The sequence below is a fragment of the Ptychodera flava genome, chromosome 18 (assembly GCF_041260155.1).
Source record: "Ptychodera flava strain L36383 chromosome 18, AS_Pfla_20210202, whole genome shotgun sequence".
Lineage (NCBI taxonomy): Eukaryota > Metazoa > Hemichordata > Enteropneusta > Ptychoderidae > Ptychodera > Ptychodera flava.
Window position 1 is genome coordinate 39,068,285 of NC_091945.1, and position 17,714 is coordinate 39,085,998.

Consider the following 17,714-nt stretch of genomic DNA (forward strand, 5'->3'; position numbering starts at 1 on the left):
TCTAACTCGAAAGTCTTCGTATGAATTGCATGCTCTACTGTATCTAAGGAGTTGTGAAATATACACACCATAAGCTGGAGATGATGGTATATTGCTCGACAAAAAGGGAAAGTTTATGATTTCAAAATTGAAATTGTCTCTTTTGTCATACAGCTTAGTGTATTTTGTCTAATTTCAAACAATACGTCTAGGTATGAAGCCGAGTCCACACTTTCTCAGTGGTTTCTTTTATTTCTAAATCATCTGGGTGGATGTGGTGTAGATAATTGGATATACCAGGATTGTTTAAACTGATGAGATCATCAATATATCTGTGGGTGTTGTTAAATCGCTTGGCAATCCTTTTACACCCAGATTTCTGAAGTGATTGTATGAACTCTACTTCATACGAATACAAAAAAGGCTGCAAGAAGTGGGGCGCAGTTTGTGCCCATAGGAATGCCTATGGGTTTGCCTGAATGTCATGCCTGAAAACTTGATAAATATGTTGTCAATTAGGAATATAGCATTTGAATCACCTCAACATCACTGTATTTGAGTTTGGCATCGCTGTTGTTGGTGAAATAGCCCAAGTTGCGCTTGATGGCAATGTATTCATACCTACGACTACCATTCTTGTAAAAGAAGGCTTTCTTCACGAGAGATGATAGCCTGTCTTTAAGTTTGGTTTGTCACAGAAATATAGGCGTCTCGATCGTCAATCACTCAATAATCAACAACTTCCAACAAAAGTTGCCATATAAAATGCTGTTGGTTTACAAAACTTTTATCACTGAGCACTGTCTGGAGCGTTCACTGCTTCAGCATGGTGGGCTCCATTACAGATCGTCTCTCCACTTCAAGATCAAATTCGACTGATCACCAAAACTCTTCATTTCCCATAAATATTGTCCAAAAGACCTTATATGTGCTGCTTTTATCACTATGTGGGAGATATTCTGGCAAATAGCACTGTCCATACACATGGCTTGTGACACAGTTCAAAATATGTCCACTTTGGCCATGTGAGTGATCAGAAATAATTAAATATATGGGATAAAAATGAGTGACCCGCTTAAGCAGAAAGGTCACATGAATTAATGGAAATTTCCATATTTAAGCCAGATGATGTCGTTATTTCAGTCCTTATTTGGTCCTGAAGTGGGTTCAAAGGATAAGGAATGGATATTTTGTGTGTTTAGTTAGGCAACACATTGTTGAGTTTGGCAATACTGAGCAACAACACTTGTCAATGTATACATCGAAGTGGCATACAAATTGATTCATCTTCCTATACTCTGCTGGTGTCGACTTCTGGCACTGAAGATTCACTGTTGACATATACCAACTCAAAATAAATAGTGAAAAAACATTACCGGAAAAATGTTGCACCTTTTTAGCTTCGCTGTCAACAATGTTGAGCTTATCAAACAGGCTGATTTTCCGTCCATCGTCCATCCATCATCCATCAACAATTGCCTTCTCCTCTGAAACTGCAAGTCCGATTGCTTTGAAATTTGATAAGTATTTCACATGGGATAACCTCACTTAAATTTGTGCATACATGGTGAAATTTGCATATTCATATTTTTGGGGCAATTTTTTTCCAATTTTTGGTAAAAATCTTCTTCTCTGAAAGCGCATGTCCGATTGCTTTGAAATTTGATATGCAGTGTACTTAGGTTGACGTCAGTTAGATTTGCTCAAATAATGGTGAAATTTGCATATTTGTACTTTAAGGCAAATTTTGTCATTTTTGGTAAAAAATCTTTAAAAATCTTCTTCAAAACTACAGGTCAGATAGCTTTCATATTTGATACATAGGTCCCTAGGGATGATCTATTTCAGACTTGTTCAATTTGTGCAGGAATATGCAAATTTTTATTATTGCGGCAATTTTTGTCAATTTTGGTCAAAAAAATTTTGTTTCATCAAAACTGCTTGCCTGACAGCTTTGATATTTGGTATACAGGTTAGTAGGATGAGCAAAATGTGATATATTAAAATTATGATGAAATCTACAATTTTGTATTTTTGCGGAAATTTTTGCCATTTTTTGTCAAACAAATTTTGTTTCATCAAAACTGCTTGTCTGACAGCTTTGATGTTTTGTATACAGGTCTATAGGGATGAACAAAGTGTGATATATTGGAATCTGTGTTTTATCACAGATGTGTTTTGTGATTACACCTAGCTATCTGCCTTCCTTACATCTTCACTGTCGTCCCCTTAGCCAATCGGCTCTTCTACCCATGACTGTTATCAATCCTCCTTCCCAGCCAATCATCCACGTTTGCACACGACACTACATAATCAAGCCTTTGTCTCATCGCTCCCATTCATTCATTCATTCATTCATTCAGCCGCTGAGTTCATGCCATACCAGCTCAGCCTATGTAGTGTTTCACGTCTGTGTTCTGTCACCTAACGTTCCTACATGTACGTTGTTTCCACCCGGGCTCGCACAGTTTACCTGTCCCCCGGGACCCCCCCCCCCCAAGCCGTATCATCACCACGGTGATCCCTTGGGCGAGAGAACCTTGTCTTCGTTCCATGTTTCCACCCGGGCTCGCACAGTTTACCTGTCCCCGGGACCCCCTCCCCCAAGCCGTATCACCACCGCGGTGATCCCTTGGGTGCGAGACCCTTGTCTTGTTCCATTCACGTTTCCACCTGGGCTCGTACAGTCTACCCTGTCCCCCAGGACCCCCTCCCCCCAAGCCGTATCATCACCACGGTGATCCCTTGGGCGCGAGAACCTCGTCTTCATTCCATGTTTCCACCCGGGCTCGCACAGTTTACCTGTCCCCTGGGACCCCCTCCCCCAAGCCGTATCACCACCGCGGTGATCCCTTGGGTGCGAGAACCTCGTCTCCGTTTCATCATGTTTCCACCTGGGCTCGTACAGTTTACCTGTCCCCCAGGACCCCCTCCCCCAGGCCGTATCACCACCGCGGTGTTCCCCTGGGTGCGAGAACCCCTTTACTAACATCATTCTCAATTTCTTCCCTCCTTTTGGGGGTCACTTCAGTCATACTTCCTTCGTTTGGGCTTTGGATTCCATCCTGACCCCCATTTCTCGGGAATTCCACTCCTTTCCCACATTGCGGCCTCTCAGGATGGATTCATCATCAAGGTCATTCAGACCTTGACCCCAAGGTCACCATGACCGTTGCTCGGTTGCTTGACTGAAGGGGCCCTCTCCCATATTTTTGCTCATTTTATTGTAGGTTAGTTTGCTACTTCTATTTTGACTGTTTTGTATTGTAAGTTTTGATAGTACTTAGTTTGAGATCTGCGAGGGCACTAGTTCTATGCCCTTTACTGCTCATATTTGCCGTTTCATCTTGTGCTTTATTCTACACTTTGTTGGCGTTTACGTTCTCCTTTTTGCAATAAACCCTCCTGTCTTTCCTCAATTTAGCGGTGGTGTGTTCACAAATTAAAATTATGATGAAATCTACAATTTTGTATTTATGGGCAATTTTTGCCATTTTCTGTTTTAAAATTGTCTTTCTCAAAAGCTGCACGTCTGATAGCTTTGAAATTTGGTATACAGGTTTCTACAGATGAACTCAATGTGATATATTGAAATTATGATGAAATCTGCTATTTTTTTAAGGGTAATTTTTGCCATTTTTGGTCAAAAAAATTTGTTTCTCAAAAACTGCTTAATATGTGATAGCTTTTATACTTGGTGTACAGGTTCCGTGGGATTATTTTAATATGATATATTGAAAATATGATGAAATCTACAATTTTGTTGTTTGGGGGCAATTTTTGCCATTTTCGGTCAGAAAATTTGTTTTTCAGAAAACTATTTGTCACATAGCTTTGGTTGACATGTTCTTTGGGATGATCTTAATGTGACGTTCAAATTATGATGAAATCTTTAATTGTGTATTTTTGCAGCTATTTTATGCCAAGTTTTTGTCTGGCCACCGAAAGGAGGCATCAAAGATTTCCACCTTCATCAACACATGTGTCAAAAATAGTTATTCAACACAGTGGAGCTATATCGGCCACTAGGTCGCTTGTTTGAGAAACGACAGGGTATTTTGCAAGTATCCACACTGACCGCCAGTTATGTGTAACTCTTTTATAATCTGTTCTTAATTCCATTTCTTCCAGGTTGAGGGCTTCAAGGAAATCTTTAACATTCCCATCAACAGAGCATGCAAGAGACTTTACAACTTGATACAGTTGAAAGGCTATCCACACATCACATACTCCCTTGTTGTACATATTGAAGCTGATATTGGTGGCAAAGTCATCAATATAAGGTCACCATTGCAGGTAATTGTATTTTGTTAATTTTGTCATTATATGATAACATTTCTTTTGAAGAATGGTCATTTCGATTTTTCAAGTGACTTGAAATGGCTTAGCTTAGGATTTTCTCACACACTCTTTGTTAACGTTTATAAGTTATTTCAAAAGTGGATGCACCAGTTGCACTGGAAGAAAACAATGTTTACTTTTCCGTGTAGGGTTTCTGAGTCAATGGTTGTATGTTGAAATCTCTCTGTGTATCTAGTGTATGAGCAAAATGTAAACATTGGTTGCATGTTGTTAAAGCATTTCAGTCAAGGTTACCTGTTGTTCATGAAAATCAAGAAAAGGTAGCTGTTGCCTGTATTTGCCAACACATAACTGTCTTGCGTGTTGATTGTCTTAGATATTATCACATACTAAGTAGAAAGAGGACAAGAAACTAATCAAATTGATGTATAATACTCACCCTGAGTGCCTGTATACTGTGAACCGGGAAATTATCCGCGCAGTTTTATTTTCGCGCAATTTCGCGCTCGGTAACAAGCGCGAAATTAAAACTGCGCGGATGAATTGCCACATGCGACAATACTGAGCACTTCCATATTGTGTACGTACTGTTTGTAAAACACGCAACCACACACACATTACGAGATGGGACGCAACATTGTATTTTATAACATGTTCTTACTGAGCAATCATGCCTCTTCCTTTCATGCATTAGTTTTACATCATCGTAAGGTACTGGTGAATTATGTTACCCCTTTCTTTTAGAACTTCAATTACCAGAGTACTAGAACTAGTATTACTGTCTTTCATTCTTTATCTTTTTATCGACATTGACTACATCATCAAGACTACACACTGACGCACAGACGTTCTCACAACGTAACGAAATAAAACTGCCACAACTACTGTCTCTGTAAATCAGGGTTTTACATGACGCGCATTTCTGCGTCCTTTACGCATAAAACCGGACGCAGGACCCCTCAAAAATTAAACCACGCGTCCCTTGGGACGCAGCAATATCTGTTGCTGGTGTACACCTTGCGAAGCTGCTGAACACGTAAAATACATCCCAGTAAACCTTACCGACCCCGTACTTTAATGGAATGCTCCATAGTGCATTGGCCTCCACTGTTTCATAACCAATGGTAACCGCGGAAACAAATTCTATTGCTGTAAAAAGTTACTTTCAAAATGTAAACTGATTCTTAATTGGTCGATTTCTTGTTTGTGTCGATTAACACATGATTATGCATCATGGCGGGTGTGTCAAACAGGCCGATCTGCGAAGGTTTTTTTCGGCGGCCGCAGCAACCAGCACCATGCAGGTTTGGTCGAGGCCGAAACGGCAGCTACGCCATGCGATACTGATACATCAGGTCCCCCGACCAAGTCAGCAAAATTACGAACATTCAACAGAAGTTGACTCAATAGATTTACGATAAATGGCTTCGATATTCTGAAGAGCGAAACGTCATGGAATGCGGTGTATGTTTGAAAGCGAATGTTACATGCCCGTTCATGGAAGGTTTTTGTAATTTTCAACATTCAACTCTCACTCGTCATCAGGACTCGAAAAGTCGTCTCACAAGCGTTAAAATCCTAAGCATGAGGACCGGCAGTTGCAGGGTAAGAGCACAGTTACGAGTGGAGTGATACGTAGCGGTAAGAGTAACGAACTCGAGGCGTACGCTGCACAATTACGTACTGTTTACCTGATCGCTAAACGTGACCTTCCATGCGATGTATTCACTGACATCATTCATCTGCAGAATCTGAACGGCTTAGACATTGAATATTACAAACGTCCTCAGATAGTTATGGAGTTTGAAGAGTGTATTCAACGTGCGATCGAGAAGTCCCTGATTGATAGCATACATGCAAGTGACGTCATCGGTATAATGTTGGATGAGACTTGTGTTGTGACATTTCATTCATAAGAAACTTGCAATATATGTTCGATATATTCAGAATGGCGAGGCGAATTTTTCTTTCCTCTGTAACCAGCAAATTACAGATGCCACTGCTGCAGAGATTGAAAACGCCTTGATTGAATTTTTGACTAGGAAAGAAATCTGTGACGCAGCCGTGGACAAAATATATGGACTGGGAACAGACGGGGCGGCCGTAATGACCGGCCGTTTGAACGGGTTGGTGCAAAATTAAAAGCCAGAAATCCCAACCTTGTTCAAGTGCATTGTGTTGCACATTGATTGAATCTTGCTGCTTCCCAAGCAGGCAGAGATATTGAATATTGCAAAGAATATCATAATATAATCCATTCATTGTATAAATACTTAATTGACTCTTGTGTGAGATATGACAAACTTAGGGAAATTCAAACTGTGTTGAATGGGAAAACAAAACAAATTACTGAGGCTACATCTGTTCGCTGGCTGTCGGTCGTGTTTTGATGTGATTCTCAACCCACACAGATATCCTGAAAATGTGGCCAACCTACCTGACTATGGGGTCAACCAGCTTGATCAACTGTTGATTCATTATAACAATACACCAGGTATTGATGCTGATAGAGCTAGGGCACACTTCCTTGTTTACAACACTTCACAAGATCTCATAGGGAGGCACTGAATTTTGATATGTATATCAAGCTGTTGCTAACTGATTTTACAGAGGAGTATCCTGATTTTGCCATCCTAGCTAAAATTGCTCTTGTCATACCAGTGTCCTCTGCCCCATGTGAAAGGGGCTTTTCAGTACAAAATGCCATCAAACAGAGGGCACGAAATAGACTCAATCCTCAAAGGCTTAATAGACTAATGTTCATCAAACTGGTTGGCCCCACCATAGATGATTTTGACTTCATGAACACTGCTAGGTTATTTGCTGAAGGAGCTGCTGGCAGAGTGTGAACTCAAACCTACTGGACTTGCTAGGTGTATGCCATTTCAGAGTATGAAATTACTTACCTTCTTGTCAATTTGACAAATTTGAATATTTGTTCAAATTTCACGTTGTGAACTTGTCATTAAAGTTATGAGATAATATCATGAATAATGTTCTTTGAATTGATCAATGAGGGCCCTCAGTATGAACTAGAATTTTCATGTAGGAATTATTTTAAGAAATATGCAACTATTTGCTGTGTGTTTTTATACTAATTGAACACAGTGAAGACCATGGCATTGATAAACTATAAAACATTTTGTGAAATAAATTGGGACCCCCATATTTTGATGTAGGACTCCCATTTTCTAACACCAGGAGTCCCAGGGACTCTCAAAAGTTAAAAGTGATGTAAAACCCTGGTAAATGTACTTGTATTTATTGTAAATGTAAATTGAGAGCGCAGTTGTACATTCTTATCGCTGAAATTACAGAATACTTCTATGAAAAAATGAATCATTTGAATAAAAAAGAAATTGGTTGAAAATACTGCAGGTAAATTTGAATTCGTCCGGTAGTATTGCACTTCGTAAATTTGTTTTCTAAAAGTCCATCGTCCTACTCGCGATCGCGCAAATCTCGCAAACGGTCAGTGATGCCAGCATCGCGAAAACCACCTAAACACAGCTCGGGACGGGTGCTCAGAGAGTCAACAGCATTAACTAACCACTTGGCATGCAGTGGCTTGAGTTCAGAAAGACGCAAATCCACCTTCATGTCAGAAACCGGGACATCATCGCTGAGCTGCTCGAGTACTTTGTCGGTGTACCAGGACTGGAAATTGCTTCTTAAAATGTCCTTGAACGGCTTGTTGACGGCGAGATCGAGTGGTTGCAGCTGATCTGTACAACAGGCTGGTACAAACACTGTAGCGATGTTGTTCTTGTGCAGTTTCTTGAGGAGGTCGTCTGATCGATGTGCTTTGAAGACGTCAAAGATCGCGAGAGCTTTCTGGTCGGCCGGTAACCCTAGTCGTTGGCGCGTTGATGTGACGAATGGGATGATGACCTTGTCGACGTAGCGATGCATAGTTTCGGTGTTAGACCAGTGGTTGGGTGAGTGGAACACATCCCAGTCTGCTGGAAACGTGTAGTGGGGATGGCATTGGTCTGTCTTCCCTTGGTAGACGAGCTGAGGTGGTAGAACTTGACTGGCCAGTGAAACAGCAAGGATGACGGTAATCTGTCTCTTATCGTCGAGGCCCGTAATCTGCACTTGCTCACTTCCGCGTAGATCCATTGTCCAGCTTCCGGATGGGACGATTGAAACACCTGTCTGATCCCAGTTGACAATGAGGTTGTCGGGAATGCGATGTTCGGTGACTGCTGTTCCGATTTTCTGCAGATACTCTTCTTTTACTGTTGCAAAGTCTTGTACAGGCTTCTTGGCTGCCTTCGTCCCCTTTCTTTTCGTGTAGTTCATTCTTTTCAGAATCGACTCGCCCCATGTTTTTGAAAGTTCGTAGTTGCCTCCAAATTCTGCTAGTTGTGTGCGGTCTTTTTTGATGACGATGGCCTTAACGCTCGCTAGCACGATCGGTATGTTGACAACACCACCAGACATACGAATTGCACGGACCACTTCTTGTACTTGTGAGTCCAGGTCTCGACCGAGAAGCAAAGGACGACCTCGTTGTTTCGTTGGAAGAGTTGCGGGAATCGATCGTTCGGCACGAACTTGTTTTTGGTAGGCGGCTTTCATCCCCCTGACGGTGCTTTCGTTCAGTGATTTGTTGAGTTGTTTGGAGAAGTGACGTGCTGCGACCATAACACCATTTTCTGTTGCGTATTTGCCAATTTTACACCGGATCTCAGACGAGTATTGCTGATAGGACCCACGCTTTCGTTTCGTAGAACCGTTGCTTGTTTTGATGAGACATGCGTCAATGTTTTCGTTGACCTCTTCAACGATTTCAGCACAAAGACTCGGGCACTGCGATGGTGAAATTAAACCAGGACGTGGAGCAGCCGTTGAGCCATCAGATTTCTTCAAGTAGCGAAACATTGCCATGATGATTTGTAGAACTGCTGTGTTTTAGCGAGTAATCAGTGACAAACTCTAGTACACAACTGCCGATTTCACCGTATTGCAGCTCAATTTATCCACATTTTTTGCATTAATTACCATCAAGAAGGTAACACATTGACACTGTGCTTTTGGAAATGCACTTACACTTGATGGCGGCTTGTTCTTTGACTACGGGCCGACTTTGTTTCATGTGATCTAGTGAGTTGTCTAAATTGCAAAACTTAACGCCTTCACATGTCAGAAATCGCCGCTCTTAAATTCATTGGCTCTAGATGAAATAGAGATGCGAGCGGTACTTCGTGTGTGATTACTAGTTGATTGACATTTTTTTTACCGCTTTCAGTTCTGACGAAGCACGCATGTAGCTTTCACTGCTTGATAGAATCGGTGATCGGATCATGATTGACAGAGTTACTGTCCAATTTACGTCTCGTCGATTAATGAAATCCATAATAGTGTCGTCTGAAATACGGCTAGTTTTCAATCGGGTTCGGACCCACAACATACGGCATCAGTCGCCTAGCGGAGAGGCCACAGAGAGTACCGCTTGTCTGAAATATCGTTTACATTGAACCAAGCAAAGATGCAATTCTTGTAAATTTTTAGATTCAATCCTCACTGACCCACACTACTAGTAGTTCAACTCCACAAAATGTTTATGATTGATTCAACAACACCTGTACTTGCGTGACTTTATACGATGACTCCGACGTTATCACAGTGTAAACTCGCTGACCTCTTGACATTGAGGGAAAAAGAACGCAACTCGACATGGTTGTATTTTGATTTTATTTACAGTACTAGTGAAATGATCTAATCATTGCTATGTGACTGCTCTATTGAGCTCATTCCAAAAAGATCGGAAAACAGACAGTGACAGTAACTTCAACATTTTTTTTTAGTCGACATGTAGCGATATTTGAACAAAAGGGCGGGTGATAAAACAGTATGTAAACAATTGAGGACAGCCAAGTGTTGATGATCGTCCATTAGCTTGTACTTTTGACGGCTACCGAAAAAGCCGCGCTGCCTGCCAATCAAGGCAAATTTCATTGTTCTCAAGTCAATGTTTATATTCACAAAAAATCGCTAACTACCTTGCGCGAAAATACAACTGCGCTTAATCATCTTGATCTCCCAACGCGCGAAAATAAGTCCGCGCGTTAATTTCCCGGTTCACAGTATATAACTATTTTATCATTACATCCAGCTGTTTGTTATATATTTATCACTCTTCATGGTCCAAAGCACACTAAGGAGCCAATGTCATCACAGCAAGTCTGTGTATGTCAGTCTGTCTGTATGTCAATCCATTCGCCAGTCTTTCTGTAGACCAAGTTTGTGGAGCTCATAACTGAATAATTTCCACATTAAATGTGGCCAGCTTCGGAATGTTTAGATGGTTATCTATAATCCAATGGAATCTTGTAGGCGTTGATAAAAGAATGAGAAAAAAACATGATTTTTCATAATCTGCAATTTATATTGATAAGAGAGTGATTACTGTATTATTTGGTACGTATGATAGGAGGAACAATGTATGCAATAGTTTGATTGAGAAGCATAAAATTCGTATATAAGTATTTTTGACGTTTTTACCGACGTTTTGTCAAAAGTCTTGTTTTCGAGAGTCAATATCAGATACCAGGTATCAAATTTGGATTTTAAGTTCTAAGGATCATTTGATTACCATTTATCAAAATATTGATGAAATTTGTATAAGTAAATATGAGCAAATTGGAAGACAGAAGTTTGCATTGCAGCTGACACACTGTTTTACAAACAAATTAGCATATAGAGCTATCTATATGTTGTGTTTAAAAGAAGTTTTGGAGTACCATGTTTGGCATGTTTTTTGTTTTTTTTTAAATGCCAAATATGATATTCTTGAAGTCATCCCTGCTCTAATTGCAAAAGATTGAGAATTGCTACACATTTTACCTGTGTATTTGTGGTAGATACATGTACATGCTCAACTGTAAAATAGTATTTGTTCAAATGAAGTTAGGGTTACTAAAATGCTACTGAGCAACAAAAGTGAAAACTTGGTGAATAAACAGTGATCAGGTTATCTTGGCAAGGCAGCTAATATACCACATTGTACAAAAAGTGTTGCATGGAAATCGCTATGAGTGAATCTAAAAGAAGTTATGGTGTACAGATCTTGTATACAACCAGTCTTTCATTTTCAAGATGCAGGACAATATAAGTGTCATCTGTATAGTCAGTAAACTTTGGTGCTTAATCCAACAAGTTCAGGTTATTAGTTACAAACTCTTACAACTGTGGATGTTATATGACAATTTTGTGTGAAAAAATGTTCCAACTTTGATTTCAAAGGATTTTGTTTTTTTCTGTTGTTACAGTAAAAGGACTGAGAAAATTGTTCGGTTTGGAGAGGTGTTCGGGTTACAGAGGTCCTTTTACCGTAGAGTTCTATTGGAATGGGACAGGGAAAAGGGTTCAGTTTAGACAGGTTTCCAGTTTAGACAGGGTTCGGTTTAGACAGGTTTCACTGTATATTGTATATTTATGGAATTGCTTGTCTGTGTAAGTAATAGCTTGTTCACAAATTCCTGGTTTGATGCTTTGAAAGTTGGTTAGAATAGCTGTAAAACAGATGTACATATTTGATGCTTCAGGCTTCTTGCTATATGTTTGTGTTTGGAAATTTCCCTATTTGTCTATGTCACTGCAATGCTTGTTTAACTTGGTGGCAGTTTGGGACATACCATTATCATGTAGGTGTGGCAGCTTCATTAACAGTGGAAGGAGAGGAATGCCCATTATTACATCTTACCTTAGTCTTCGATTGTGCAACCATAGACCGTAGAGAGACCAAATATTGCCTACATTAATTTCATGCATTTTATATTATAAGGGACACGTTTAGTTTGGTATTGCTGATTATGTCACTGGTTATGACGTACTAGGTTGCATGGTATTGTGTATGTGTATGTGATCAACAGTTGCAAGTTGCCAACCATTCCATACTTCAATGGATGGCAGGGTTCGCGGTAGAGGTCGCCACAGTCGCAAAATGCGACTAAAACTTGGTTGTGGCGAACAAAAACCCATCGGCAATCGCCACGATCTCAAAAGCGTGGCGACAGCTGATTTCTATAGTCGAAATTAATAAAACTATTAAAACAGTCCAAATCTTAATGCTTTTCCACTGATATGCTAAAGACAACATAAAAACCTTTTTATTTAAAGCACTTACTTGAAATTGTAAAGGAAGACAAATACAGAAAACAGTTACAATACATTCTCGCGACCTCGATCTCCATGAACTGGCATTCCGATCACGTTGATACTAAGATAGACAACCATAGCCAAAAGCAGCAAAACTCAGCGACGATTCCGAGCTTTATTGACACAGTATTACATATCGCAGTATCAAATCAAACTGATTACACAATCCCTGGATCAGCGGCATTTTAGTGAAATTTCGACATTAATCGTAACTTGAAAAAAGTAAACGTGAAACAAAGACGTCGTGTATGCTGTCGATCAACAGCATAGTGTGAACCGTAAACTAACTGGCATGGCATGTGCATTGACTGCACATAAAAGCAAGTCGACATTGCAATATCAAACGGTCTACATCTTGTGAAAACAACGAGATAGCATTGAAAGTTGTAATAGTCACCGGTAAAAACTCTTCACTGATGAAAGGATAATAGCGTCAAACAAATGAAATTGCATATTTAGGGAAGGAAAACCAACGTCGCATCGCGTCGTGGCCTTGAGTGAGAATAACAATGGCGGATGTGCGGAGTGGGACTATTCTATTTAGGTAACGGGGGTACGGAGGGACACAGATTCATGAAGGTACTGGCAAAACGTGCCATTTCCTAACGATGCTGTCGCGGGAACTTCAATGTCTCATTGTTGTTCTAGTCGGAAAAGATCGGAAAAGTAATTTTACTAACTGTAATGATCTATTATAGGCTCATCACCTTTCTGTATCTGGGTTTAACTAGGGTAGGCAGGTAAAGTAAAGTGAAGTAAGCCTTTATTGAAATCCTATCCCAATTGGGGATCTTGATCATAAAGTGCAATACAGGTTTTGCAAAATCAACAACAAAAGAGTATATATAGATGATGATGTAACATGTTCATCAATATTTTACTCTTTTTCATTTTTATTTTGGTCTGAGTTCAAACAATTTCCCCCAATCACATAATGATGATTTGACTGTTCTTGAAAAATGTTTATAAGGTCTTGTGTGTCTCTGAATGTGTTTTTACAAATGTTTAGTTTACTTAAACATCATGACTACTGTCTGTGTAGCCTTTGCAGTGAAACAAGAAATGTATAGTCTCATGTATCTCATATATTATATATATATATATATATATATATATATATATATATATATATAATATATATATATATATATATATATATATATATATATATATTATATATATATATATATATATATATATGCATTTATGAATGTATCACATCAAAAACTTGAAGACTGAAGCATGTTTCTACCAGCATTTAGTATGTGTGGCTAATGAAAGTTGCGTGTGGCTAATAAAATTAGGATCAAATTAGCCACACTGAGTAAGTGTGGCTACTAACTTGAAAATCCTACCGCTAACCCTGGGATGGTGTATCAAAATTTGTTCAAATGCACTTGACTATGAATATCACAAGCTAAGGTACATAGAAGCGTGTTAAATATCGTGTATACACTCATTCTGCCTTGCCACATGTAACCAAATGTGAGCAAAGTGTCATTGACGCTATTTTTAATTTTTGGGGCCATTGCTGAAATTTTTGGTCAGAAAATTTTATTCTCAAAAAACTACTCATCAGATAGTTGACATGTTCTTAGGGATGATCCGATGTGATATATTCAAAGTATGATGAAATCTTCAATTGTGTATTTTTGCAGCTATTTTAGCCACTTTTTTTCTGGCCAATCAAAGATTTCCACTTTCTTCATCAACATGTGTCACAAATAGTTAGTCTCTACATAAACACAGTGGAGCTATATCGGCCGCTAGGTCGCTTGTTTAACTACTATCGGCTGAAATCCAATGTATGCCTACCCAAGTCACTCAATCGCTTACTCACAGATTGCCAAAAAACTGATATAAACCAGAGAGGTCGGCCAGTTGCGAGCTTGGCCAGTGCCCGCGCCGACCAACTCGGCCAGTGCTGGCAGTGGGAGAGGTCGGCCACTTGCATATGATCATTTCATATGATGATTGCGTACATTTTCTCTTCACAGTCAACAGATCCTTTTATACGCATGCCAATTTTAGTTTTTTGATGTTATTTTGTTGAACATTCAGAAAACAATGAGAAGACACGTCGGTCTCGGCGTTTCTGCAGATCGCGAGTAGGGGCGCGGGCGTACGATCGAGAGGTACAAATTAACAGTAACAATGACTTAGCCTAATCGTTGATCGTTGGATGAATAACGTTTTATATGTTATGGTTTGACGGTAGTAAATCGTAAGTTTACAGGGTTTTTTTAATGGAAAGCAAAATAAGATGTACCACACTGTGCGGTCGATGTCATCTTGTAGTTAGCATTGTTCAAGCAAGGAGGTAACTTCATGATCGAAGGAAGTTTGCAAACATCATGCTCATGAATGACATTGACATCGCTTTCACATAACTTTGGCGAGACCTAGAAAATAGATATACACTGTAGTCTCATCATATAACCATACTCCTACTGGCTGACTTCTCCAGCTGGCCGAGCTCACAACTCGCCGAGTTCTCCCACTGACCGGGGCCGAGCTCGCAACTGACCGACCTCTCTTCTATTCAAAAATTTGCGGTCTTCTCAAACCGTTTGTAATAGTTTACCAGTGATTCACGGTCGGTCAGGTGTCCAGGAACCGGCCATATCTTGCAAGAACGTATCTTAGCTTTTCATGCGCAGTCCAAATCAGGACCGATAAGTCGCCGTGTATTCCTGTCTGCAGGGCTGTAATGGAAGGCCGTATTACGCCGGGAACACACAGCATCGTACGCAGGGCTGGTCTCAAAGTCTGTCCGCATTATTTCCGTTTGCACAGATATTAATAAAAGGCATGTTTCAACATTAAAATTACAGAAGGGCGATTTTAAAATTTGCCATGCGCTTTTGTTTACAACCGGGTGAATAGCTCGGTTCCACAGTTTTGATTTTCGTGCGTCTTTTTCGTGCATATGCATGCTTGCGAGTCATACCTATTGTTCTCTGTAAGGCGCCTTCTGATAGGTCGGCTGTTTTGGCCAGAACGCGAGATTTGAATGCGACCTTCTATGGGAGTTGGTCAGATGTAGTGAGAGGCGACAGCAAGAGAATACCGCGTACGCATAAGAAGATGTCGCCGTACCCTACATCTGATTTTAATCAGATTGTGCCATATGGCTACATTAGATGATGTCATTATTTTAGTCCATATATCTTTCTAAAGTTGGTTCAAAGGGTAAAGAATGGGTTTATTTATCAAGTAACTTCTTAAACACAGGAAATCAAGTTAAGTTCCAAACTTTGCCTGAGTGAACCTCTAGTTGTGTACAGATATTGAAACGCCTGGCATTGTGTGCGCATTTAGCATGTACGCATACATACTGGCATGGCACTTGAAGGTTTAACCCTTTGAACCTGGCTCAGAAATAAATGTCTGCATGATGTCATAGGGTAACAGGGAGTCACGGTGCAAAGGGTTAAAGAAAGAGTATTAATTACACCATGTTGCTCATTTGAACGAGTCTTCCCAAATAAGTATTTTGGACTTTCTACATTAAGACTGATGCATTAAAAAAAATCCTTCATCAAAAATGGTAACCAATTTAAAACATCAAATAAATTACGACTGGGAGTGTGAAAATCAGAGCCTAAAAGTACTCTGGCCACATTTTTTCTGTACTCTTTCAATACAAAGTAAAAGTTACTTGGAGCAATGTTAGAAGAGTAGTCAAAATGGGATAATAAAATCAGTTTCTGTTGTAAAATGTCACCTTGGCTCTCTGAGTTCAAAAAGTATGAATACACTTCAGATGCAGCAATTTAAAGGCCACCATATTACAAACTGAATTTACTTGCTTTTCCCAATTTAGGGTGTTGTCAATGGTTACAACCAACAATTTTTTATGAGTTATACAATCAAGCTGATCATTACCACACATTACATTGATGTAATGTTTTGTTCTGGCTTTTTCTGTGTTGTCCCAATAACTATAACCTTAGTTTTCTATGAATTAAAACATACAGTACCAGAATCACATAACGTGTAGCTTTTGCCGCGCAGTTGCGGTAACACCTCTTTTGTTAGCGGTTGATTTTCTTTGTCTTCGTTTGCGGTAACTGCGGTAAGTGAACAATAGTTGCCGTAGCAGTTGCGACAAGTACAACAAAAGAACGTGCGGTATTGCGGCAAGTGACGAGGTGTTAATGACCCCAAGTTGGTTGCTGCACAGACCTTTTGTGAAGGTTTGCTTTTGCCCCGCCCTCTGAGTTTACAATCACGGTCACAAGTTTTCACCATAGCGATCTAGGCAAAGTTGGGTACGAAGCATTTCTTGCATTTTTTTCCTTTGTACTCTTTTTAAGTGTACGGAAATGTACAGTATACAGCACAACTTGCGTTCAGACTCGGCTGGTTTTTGATGGTATTTAGACGCGTTAGACGCATCCGAGAGGCGTCCAAGATGCGTCAAAAACACGACCCTTGCAGCTCATTATCTCACAATGGAAAGGTCAAAAGTGCCCTTCGTTATGTACATATAATACTCCTATTACGTATATCGGATATTTATTTGCGATTTGACAGAATCAAGTATCATCTAGTATCGAAGCTAGAGTCAGTCTTTGGAAGTCAGGTTTGGCCAGAACTGTGAGTTGGTGAAATTTCCAATATATATCGGATATTTACTTGCGATTTGCCAGAATCTAGTATTGTCTAATATCGAAGCTAGAGTCAGTCCTTGGAAGTCGGGTTCGGCCAGAACTGTGAGGTGGTGAAATCTCTGATATATATCGGATATTTACTTGCGATTTGACAGAATCTAAGTATCGTCTAATATTGAAGCTAGAGTCAGTCCTTGGAAGTCGGGTTTGGCCAGAACTGTAAGGTGGTGAAATCTCCGATATATCGGATATTTACTTGCGATTTGACAGAATCTAGTATCATCTAATATCGAAGCTAGAGTCAGTCCTTGGAAGTTGGGTTTGGCCAGAACTGTTAGGTGGTGAAATCTCACCACAGTCCCTAAAACGTCGATATGTGATAATGTCAAACTTCAATACTAGATTGTTAATATCCAATATTTAAAAATTGTGCAAAGTTGCGCCTTCATGCAATCGTACACACTTCAGGGGCGCAGATAATCTTAGATTTATTTCTGGAGCTTGCTTAGTATAGGTCTTTAAAAACATCACTGCACATCGCATCGACATGACTTTCTCACACCAGAATTTCTTTGAACTAACATTGACAACCCGTCCCTTCACAAACTCATGGAGAGAGACGCAATGGTGCTTCGTAATACAATAGAGGTG

At 39.9% G+C, this 17,714-nt stretch overlaps 1 protein-coding gene across 3 annotated transcripts in view; it reads left to right on the plus strand.

Annotated features, from left to right (window-relative positions):
• LOC139117744 (intermembrane lipid transfer protein VPS13A-like) overlaps positions 1 to 17,714 on the plus strand; it is a 445,282-nt gene that overhangs the window by 209,883 nt on the left and 217,685 nt on the right. For all 3 annotated transcript variants that reach the window (XM_070680994.1, XM_070680993.1, XM_070680995.1), the window contains one exon: positions 4,111 to 4,275. In XM_070680994.1, the coding sequence (XP_070537095.1) occupies positions 4,111 to 4,275 (165 nt within the window). The remainder of the gene's footprint in view (positions 1 to 4,110; positions 4,276 to 17,714) is intronic.